The 10,735-nt window shown below is 36.8% G+C and overlaps 1 protein-coding gene across 21 annotated transcripts in view; it reads right to left on the bottom strand.

Annotated features, from left to right (window-relative positions):
* Positions 1-805: 805 nt before the first annotated feature.
* Positions 806-10,735, bottom strand: part of ACSL4 (acyl-CoA synthetase long chain family member 4) — an 84,716-nt gene continuing 74,786 nt past the window's right edge. For all 21 annotated transcript variants that reach the window (XM_060408092.1, XM_060408093.1, XM_060408091.1 and 18 more), the window contains 2 exons: positions 10,007-10,164; positions 806-3,805 (listed from right to left, as the gene is read on the bottom strand). In XM_060408092.1, coding sequence (XP_060264075.1) covers positions 3,648-3,805; positions 10,007-10,164 — 316 coding nt within the window. In that variant the 3' untranslated portion in view covers positions 806-3,647. The remainder of the gene's footprint in view (positions 3,806-10,006; positions 10,165-10,735) is intronic.

Below are 10,735 nucleotides of genomic sequence, written 5' to 3'. Positions count from 1 at the left end.
CCCCTTTCTTTCTTTGATATAGGAAAAAGAAACTAAAGCTAAGGGAGTGTTACGAGATTTGTCCATGGCTACAAAACTAGTGACAGAGTGAGCCCAGGTCTCCTCACCTCTAAATCCAGAACTCTCTCTACCAAGTCTTCAGGGGTTAGCAGTCCTTTGAGTCCCTGAGTGTGCCAGCCAATACGTTAAATAACTTGACTGATGAATGTTACCTGGATACAACAATGATGATAACAGCTAACATATGTTTTTGTTGGTGCTGGTAACACATGCTTACTATGTTTTAAACAGTTTAACTCATTTTACCCTCACAACCATCCTATTATCAATCAACCTCATTTTTCAGGAAGGAGAAATGCAGTGGAGAGATGTTAATGAACTTGCCCAGTCACACACCTAGTGAGTGGCAAAGCCAGGAAATAGACTCAGGCAATGGTTCCCGGTCTCTAATACCATTTTATATACACCCTCGTAAACTCAGGTAACTTAATTTCTCCCTAAATTTTAATTAGCCTGAAGGTAACAATTATTTATTAGCACATGCTAACAATGCACACAACATGACTATGTTTTGTCCCACAGTATCAGTGCTACAAAGGAATTTTACTCTATTAACTGTATGAAAGTAACAGCTTTGGGTTCAATCCTCCAAACTAATGGATGTGATTTGTACAAACCAGGTTATCTGCTAATGCAATTCGATAAACCTAGAGATGAATACTTTTGAAATATGTGTTTAAAAGTTTGGTTAACATTCCTCAAATTTGCAGATTTTATCCTGGCACATAATTAAGCACGAATTGGCTTGATAACATGGGTGGATTTATTTCTTAAGATTCGAGTGCAAACTTAAAAACCAGAACAAAGCCTTTCATCAAGGAAAACACGAAAATCTAAGTAACAATCCTGCAATCGTGCATTTTAACAGAAAATACAAATATGAATACATTCTAATTTGTAACTACATTTGAAAATTAAAATATTTCTCTCCAAATCCCAAATACCCCACAATCTTTAATCTGTTTTCATCTTGCTATTCCAGAAACATCTGTAACATGCCATCAGGAAAATATAGGCAAAGATTATTAATCAATCTTTATGACCACAGAAACATCATTCTTAACTTCTGGCTTTTTGAATCATTCATCTGTATCTCAGTTCCAAAAAGTGATACAATTATACCTCCACTCCAGAAAAAAAAGAATCAATACAAATATCAAGGAGGCAAGATACTTTCACATAATTAAAGCAAAAGTCACAGGTGTTTGACTTAGAAATGTACATACTTGTAGGAAATTTTGGAGGCAAGATCCTTTCATGTAATTAAAGCAAAAATCACAGGTGTTCATCTTAGAAATGTACATACTTGTAGGAAATTTTTAAAGTACAACTTTATTTGATGGCTGACATGTAATAATAACAGTGAACGATTTAAACCAGTATAAAAATGTAGGATCAAAATCTTTAGGCTCAAATACTTGAAAAGTCACTATGAATATGGAAAGATCTGTTTACATAAACAAGTGTATTTTTTGATGAAAAATCGGGGGGTAGTGGCATCTCCCTGGTCCCTTAACAATATTTGGATTTTCACAAAGAATTAGCAGCACCCATCCTTAAGTGTTAATTACGTGTTTCTAAAGGACCCATACAACAGATTAGTTGGCAGTGTTCTAGCTTTTGGGAGATGGGAGTGGGTTGGGGTGCAAATATCTGAGTATGTATGCATGCACTCACACATTTAAAATCACCATTCCAAAAGGGGGGGGTCACATACTGAAAAAGTCTAAGTACATCATCCTTAGAGGGTCAACAGTGGGCCAAGAACAGCAGAAGCTGAATAGTAGTCTACTTGGTAAGAATGGTTTTTCACACTTCAAAGGCAATTTGGGAAGAATGAGAATACTCACATACACATAACTTCAGGGGGCCTTGCTTCAAATTTTACATTGCAGACACTGAACATTCTTTACAAAAACCTTCATTCTTGCTTATAATAACACCAGATGATTTTTCCTTTTTACCACCATATACATAACATTTAAATATTTTCTTTATAAATATTCTAGAGCAAAAAGAATGTGTTTTGTTGCAGTGGTGGCCCACAACTGTACAAAGCAATATAAGCAACATATATATATAGGCACATATATATATGTATATATATATAAAATGATTAAGAAAAAAGTGCAAAGAATAACAGTATTAAGAAGTTTTGTGGTTTTTTTTTTTTTTTAACAGTAACTATGGTTCAAGTGTGACTATATTTCAGGGATATATAATCCCAGATCTCAATTAAAGATTCAACAAGAAGCCCACACACAAAGTTACTGCACAAATATCAGTCCCTTATTGAGTAACTTCCCTTCTCCCAAATCCAGCATTTCCAGTTTCTAAACTCTTCTTACAAATAGGAAAAAAAGTAGTAACAGTGTGTTCTTCCCTTTAACTTCCCCAAATTCATCCAAGTTAATTAATCATTCATAGATTTAAACAAGACAGCAGGGAATTCATTTATCATAATCTGCCTTGCTAAAATTAAAGCAAAATGCAATGCTTTTAGAAATACCAACTGATCAAGAATCAAATCAGCAACAGCAAACAGACCTTAAATTATGAGTGTGATTTAATATACTTTAAAATCAATCCCTGTTATTAAAGATAAATTCAGAGTCTAAATCCTTTCCCAGGTTCAATGCTATGCAAGGGTCAGGATAAGAAATACTCAGGATTTCATCACCTTTTCTAACAGAGAAAATGCTCCCACTAAAATTTGATTAAATTCCTATCATTTTAACTCTTGGTTTCAGTCTTATTTTGAACAGAGAAAGGCAATTTTCAGCAGTTTGAAGATGTACTTTTATACTTAAGCCATTCAAATAATTACAGTTACTGATTTTCAATCTCCAAGTTTCAAACAACAGTTCAATTTTCCTTTAAATGTATTACTAGATATTTTTTGGTGCATTTATATGTTTTTATTCTAACTTCAGGCACTGTAATTATTCACAATATTATAATGATTCTACGTCTAACCTACACAACAATTATGAATCCTAAAATGGTTTCCAATGTTTTTATTTGATTCCGTATATTACATTACAAATCAAGACAAATGGTTGGAAGAGAATTTTAAAGCCCTGCAGCACTTCTGCTTTGAGTAGTGTTAATACATTTTTTTGGTCATGCTTAATATTTAAGCATCTTCTGAACTAGGAAGACAGTAGACGTTGGAAGTTGCAAATTTCCTCAAACTACATTCTACTCCAGCTCTAATTTATTTTGTTCAACATTAAATTTTTTTCTTTAATGAAACAAGTATCAGTTCAGTTCAGTCGCTCAGTCGTGTCCGACTCTTTGCGACCCCATGAGTATAATCTTAGGCTAATTTTTAAAAACAGAAGTTTTGTTCTAAAATTAATAACACAATTACAGGGAAATAACTTTTCAATTTCAGCTTCACTAGAACTATGGAAACTAATTAAAGTGGACTTAATCTCTTTTGGTTTTGATTTTTTGTTACTATGTCTTTAGAACGATACACTTTACATTCTAACAGACAGTTCAATGATGCGAGGCTTAAAACTCTAGAACCAAAAAAACCACCAAGCCACCTTCTGCACAACTGTAAATACAAGATCAGCATTTTATTTGCCCCCATACATTCGCTCAATGTCTTTGAGGTAATGGTTCTTCAGTTCCTTCCTTTTCAGTTTGAAAGCATCAGTGACCAAACCAGTTTCAGGGGTCCAGGGCTCTGGGCTTAAGCGAACCTTGATTGGAATTTCAAATCGCTCCAGTTTCACTGAAATGAGAAGTGTAGGGGCAGGGAGAGGAAAGGGAGGAAAGGAGAGGGGGAAGAGCGCGAGAGAGAAACAATTAATAAAACAAGAATTTTGCAGGATTTAGATGATGCAGGTGATGAGATAAACTTTCTTAATGGTAGGTTATAGTTAATTAATACCACCACCTTATAATTTCATTTTATACTTCTCAAAGTACACATCAATTGTTTCAGTTGTATGGTTTTGGTCTGTGCAGTTTTTTTCCCTAATATATATGTCCCCAGGCGATGTAGTGGTAAAGAATCTGTCTGCCAATGCAGGAGATGCAGGTACTATCCCTGGCTCAGGAAGATTCCCCAGACAAGGGCATGGTGACCCACTCCAGTATTCTTGCCTGGAGAATCGCATGGACAGAGGAGCCTGGCGGGCTACAGTCCACGAGGTTGCAAAGAGTCGGACATGACTGAGTACACACACACACACACACACACACACACACACACACACACACACACATGTAGGGTGTAGACACCCTCCTATTTAGAGTCTATCTGCTGCCCCCTCTGCCTGGAATGGCCTTCCCTATTGTAGCTGCACAGCTCACTTCCTTACTTCATCCAAGTGTCTGTTCAAATGTCACCTCCTGACCACTCCTAACAAAACAGAAGTCCCTTTGTCTTTCTGTATCCCCTTATGCTATCTTTTCTTCAAAATACTTATCACCACCCCATACATTGTATAGGTGTCTCACTTATTAAAATGTAAGCTTCATGAAAGCAGGGGCTTTGTTCTATTCACTGCCATTCACAGGCTATATTGAGCCCTCAAGAAGCACATACATATTTATTCACTCATTCCACAGAAATTTAGCCTCTAGATAACTGTTCTTCAGAAACTTTATTATAATTCAAATAATCAAAAGGGGGTTGTGAATTTCATACTTTTAAACGATATAAGAACTGATGTAGCACATAATGGGTTTGAGTTAGACAACACTTGTTGAAAGAAATATAAGAAAATGGTGAAAATAAAGAGAAGCAATCAATATAGTACTCAATGATTTTAAATCTCAATAAGTTATAGTCAGGCAAGTTACTTGTTATTAATACGTCTTCTTTAAGATTCTGAAGGCTCACTACTAACAGTAATGTTAATCTACAGATGAGCTTTATTTTATATGCTATTATTTAAAACAGCAGTTTTGAAGACACAAACATCCACATGCTTTAAAACTACTACTAAACAGCCTCAGGTAACTTTAGGGATAACTTGGTTTTAGTGATAGGCACAAGGAACTCAAATTCAATGAAGCTTTTGTTATAAGGCTAGTCTAAGTTTTATGAAAGCTTGGTTGAATTAGTGAGTTTCTCATTAAAATAAGAGAAAAATATAAAGCTGAGTATGAAAAGTAATCTTTTGAACTACTTAAAACCAACTTCCTAAAAGTGATGCCTAAAAAGGTAAATAAAAGGATATGAAACTTGTTTCCCTGGTGGCTTCCCTGGTTGCTAAGATGGTAAAGAATCCACCTGCAAGGCAGGAGATCAGATTTGATCCCTGGGTCAGGAAGATCCCCTGGAGGAGGGCATGGCAACACTCTCCAGTATTCTTGCCTTGAGAATTCCATGGACAGAGGAGCCTGGCAGGCTACAGGCTATGGGGTCGCAAAGAGTCGGACATGACTGAGCAACTAACACTATCAAAACTTGTTCAAATTAACTGTATTTACTCTGATGATACATTACAGCTCAGTTACACAGAGGTCCCTGAAATAAGGCCAAATTTGAATTTCAAGGGAATAACTCAAGTATTGATCAGGCGCCAGAACCTTTTTTTTTGGTATTACTTTCCCTACTTACCTAGGTCCTATTCCAGAAACACTGACAACAATGAGACAAAACAGGCATATTATTTCAATTGCACACAAGCAAATAAAGCATATATATATATATATATATATATATATATATATATATATATATATATATATATTTTAAATGCTGCATCAGAGGTTTCCAAGTTTTGGAAATGCCTAAATATTATCTAGTACCACAAGTTATAGAGAACAATAGGCAATCACACAGTTTCCTATAAAAAGGAAAAGTTGCCAACAAGTGAAAAAGATTAGGGGAAGAGAAAAAGACAATTTTAATCATGGCATTTTATCAGAATTACCTAGGACATTATGAAATGTGACCTGCAGGTGGCAGCAAATGTCAGGTTTTTTAGCCAGTGATTAATTGTCAAATCACCCCAAAACAATTATTTTGCATTCTTATCAATACCTTGCACTTATATTTAAAACATGAAGAGGCCTGCTATGAACAATGCATGATTTCAGGCAGATTTAGCTGAGACCAATCAAAACTATTTCATACTTTTTTGCTTTAGTCTCTGAAATTAGGGCTTCTTTGGTGACTCAAAAGTTAAAGAATGGGAGACCCAGGTTCTATCCCTGGGTTGGAAAGATCCCCTGGAGAAGGGAATGGTTACCCACTCCAGTATTCTTGCCTGAAGAATCCCATGGACAGAGGAGCCTGGTGGGCTACAGTCCATGGGGCCACAAAGAATCAGACACAATTGAGAGAGTAACACTTTCACTTTTTGAAATTATAATCTGAAGCAAAAGATTAGTAAAATAAATCTTTTGTGGCACAGACAAGCTCATGAATTATACAGACTTAACTCATGATTACTGTTCATTAACCAAATCATGAACTGTTCAGTTTCATGTCTATTCCAAACATAGGAAAGTTATGTAGATGTATTAGGTCCTAGAATTTTATTCCATTTTTCAGCCTGAAAAACTTCCCCCATTATTGCTTTCACACAGTTAAATATTCAATGATGAATTATTCAAGTCACATTCTAGTCCATTAGTACTTTGAGAGTGACTAACAGCCTCTCCTATTGACTGAAATTGTTTTTAAAATACTACATTTAAAGAAAAAAATGAGGATTTGTGTCAAAGAAAATTCTGGAAGCCTGGTGATATTAACATAAAAAGTGTGATATGTCAATAATACTACAACAAAACCAACTTTAAGAAAAAATTAAGCCACTGTCTTTATGCTTATAAAGTAACATACTTTTTAGATTATGTTAATAACTGTTTTCTAAAACTTTACAGTGACCAGAGTTAACTAGAAGAATGTTCTTCTTGGGGGAAATAGTTTTTTAACTTCAACTTGCTAACAAATGTTGCAAACTCTTTATTTAAACCAAAGTGGAACTCAAGTAGGTAATCTAAAAAAATAGAGAGTACCCTAGCTAGGGAAATAGGTGTGCTCATGTATCTCTAACAGGAGTATAAACTAATCCAATTTTTCTGGGGGAAGAGGGAGTTATTTCGCAACATAAGGTAAACCAGGCATGTGTGCTAAGTTGCTTCTGACTCTGTGTGATCCTATGGAGTACAGCCTGCCAGGCTCCTCTGTCCATGGGATTCTCCAGGCAAGAATACTGGAGTGGATTGTCATGCCCTGCTCCAGGGAATCTTCCTGACACAGAACCTTCGTCTCATGTCTCCTGCACTGACAGGCAGACTCTTTACCACTAACGCCACCTGGGAAGTCTAAGGTAAACCATAAGCCTTTAAAATATAATTTTCCCTAACTCAGAAATTTCATTTCTGGGGCTTCCCTGGTGGCTCAGTGGTAAAGAATCCATCTGGCAATGCAGGAGACACAAGTGCACTCCCTGGTCTGGAAAGATCCGACATGCCTCAGAGCAACTAAGCCCAGGCACCACAACTATTGAGCCTGTGCTCTAGAGACCAGGGACTGCAGCTACTGAAGCCCACTGCCGAGAGCCTGTGCACTGCAACGAGAGAAGCCACTGCAGGGAGAAGACCCCACTTGCTGTAACTAGACAAAGCCCACACACAGCAATAAAGACCCAGCACAGGCAAAACGAAATAAATAAAATTATTTTTTAAAAAGAAATTCAATGGCTAAGGATTCATACTAATAAAATAATTACATAAAAAAATAAATTGACTGGGAGGCGACAACAGGTGGGGGTCTATTTGTTTAACAGTAGAGGGAAAAAGTCTAACAAGTAGACACTCCTACCCTGGAATACTATTTAGCTAAAAAAAAAAATGGTAATGCAATTCTATATCTACTGACTGAGAAGAAAGTAGATGGCATTGATACGTTAAGTATATATACCAGAATGTAATGTCATCATCCAAAGGTAACTACTATCAAGTGATTTTTGCTTCCTCCCTTAAATTTTCTGTATTGTCCAGTAGTTTAGAATGAATGTAGGAAACTTGTCCTCAGAAAAATTATATTTTCATTTTTTGAAGGGAAGGTAACAGGTTAAACTAGGTTAACAGCTTCCAATTAAGCATGCAGAGTACACAGTTTATACAGGTTCCCCTGGAAAATAAACAGTCTGAAAATAATTTTTTATATTAAAAAGGTATTAACCTCACAGGAAAAAAAATAGAATCACGAGAAAGAGGACAGTGGGTGAGAGGACTCAAGAAAATCTTAGAAGACCAAAAGCAAATGGGCTAAAAAGCTAACTGCTGACATTGAAGGACACTGACAGAGGCAAACCGACTTCCCAAGCCCATAGACAGAAGCTACAGGGGCCAAAGAAACAGATGAGAGGCACACTGAAAACAGGAGGGCTGACCCCCGCCTCCTCAGAGGACAGTTCTCTCTTACTCTGCTCGTCCCCAACCAGGCTGGAGATAGGCGTGCATGTGTGCTAAGTTGCTTCAGTCATGTCCAATTCTTTGTGACCCTATGGATTGTAGCCCGCCAGGCTCCTCTGTCCATGGGATTCTCCAGGCAAGAATATAGGAGGGGGTTGCCATGCCTTCCTCCATCGGATCTTCCCAACCCATGGATCAAACCTGCATTTCTTTAGTCTCCTGCATTGGCAAATGGGTTGTTTATCACTAGTGTCACCTGGGAAGCCCCAACTGAACTAGAGACTCTGGACTCAAGGAAACCAGGTACAGTAGAGGGAGGGAATAAAGCTGAAAACCTAAGAATTCAGTGAGGAGAAGATCTACGTACCCCAGCCCCGAGTCCCTTTTGTGGCTGCCAGAATACTGACACTTGGGTTAATATCACTCCAGGGAAGACAGTGGAGAAGTCTTTGCAGCAACAGTATTACCCAAGACATTAACATTTGAGTAACCTTTCAGTGAAGCCCAGTAAGTTTTCCAAACAGCTTTTTAGTAGCTCGTTCTCAAATATGAATGGACAAAGGTCAGCAGATGTATGTGAGGCTAACCAAAGCAAGCAGAAAGTGGAACTTGGAGGAAACAGGAACACTAACAGAAGAAGAAAACGTCATAGAAGTTATCCTCAGAGGATGACTGCCCCCAGGAAAGAGCAACTGGATGCTACTGAAAGGACACTGAGAAAGCAGGAAAGAGCTCTTGAAAATCTCAATCCTGATATTAGAAGCTGGAAATTCAACATACTGAAGCAATGATAAAGTTGAGGGATCTGCCAGAATATAAAACAAAATGGACCAGACAGAATACAAAAGAAAAAATAGATAAGAAAATAAGAGGATGAATGCAGAAGGTCAACAGTCATATAAAAGTAGTGCCAGATAAAAACATGAATCTGAAACTTAAAGGGGGGAAAGACTATGAAAAGCAAACACACAACAAAAGGTAAATGGATATTTCCCAGAAACAAAGAACAGAGATCTCTAGATTAAAAGGGCCCACACCAAGTAAGTATACATAATAGCAAATGATAAAAGATTCACACCAGGGCACATGTGAAAGTTGCTCAGTCGTGTCTGACTCTTTGTGACCCTATAGTCACATGGACTCTATATAGTCCATGGAATTCTCCAGGCCAGAATACTGGAGTGGGTAGCCTTTCTCTTCTTCAAGGGATCTTCCCGACCCAGGAATCGAACTGGGTCTCCTGCATTGCAGGCAGATTCTTTACCAACTGAGCTATCAGGGATGCCCAATGAGAACAAAGACAGACCATTCCAAACACAGGCTAGATGATCACTTAACAGGGATGCTGTGACATGCAATAAAGAACTAGATAGGTTACTTCACCATATAACATTTAAAGATCCTTTCAACAAGAAAATTCACTATATATAAGAGTTTTTTTTTTAACTTGTATTTTATTATCAAAACAAATAGACATCTTGAAAAGCCTAATGCATAGGACTTCATTAAATAACTTTTGAGGACTTCAGCAGACAAACAATTTCTTACTTACTGGTATTTGCAGCTTCTCTAATCTCTTTCAGTATTTCAGCTTCCATGGCAGGGTTATTGCAGATATCAACCCAAGTTCCTTCTACCCCTTTCTGTTGTGCCAAAAGTGTCAACTTTTGCTGATTAGGAACCACAAAACTTATCACATAGGACTGGTCACTAAAAATTTAGATAATAAAGCAGAACAGAAATTAAAACATAGATTCAATGAAAATAATACACGTAAGTCCAAATATATATTTCTCTTGTTACAAGTTCATTAAGAAGTAATAAAACCCATAGTACTGCCATAAACACAGACATATAGATAGACCAATAGAATAGAATACAGCCCAGAATAAATCCTTGCATATACGGTTAAATGATTTTCAACAAGAGCACCATGACCACTCAATGGGGAAAGGACAGTCTCTAAAACAAATAGTGTTGAAAGAATTGGATATCCACCTATAAAGGAATGAAGCTGGATCTGTATCTTATAGCACATAGGAAAATTAACTCAAAATAGATCAAAGACCTAAACATGTAGGAGCTAAAATAATAAAACACCTAGAAGAAAACAAGGGGAAAGATTTATGACATTGGATTTGGCAATGCTTTCTTAGATATGATACCAAAAGCACAGGCAACAAAAGAAAAAATAGATGAACAGTACAAGAAAAATAAAAAACTTTTTGTGTATCAAAGGTTACAACAGAGTATAAAAAGGCAATCTATGGAACTGGACAAA

This window comes from Ovis aries, chromosome X, assembly GCF_016772045.2.
Source record: "Ovis aries strain OAR_USU_Benz2616 breed Rambouillet chromosome X, ARS-UI_Ramb_v3.0, whole genome shotgun sequence".
Classification (NCBI taxonomy): Eukaryota; Metazoa; Chordata; class Mammalia; order Artiodactyla; family Bovidae; genus Ovis; species Ovis aries.
The sequence above is the reverse complement of the archived record's forward strand: the minus strand, read 5'-3'. Positions and strand labels throughout refer to the sequence as shown.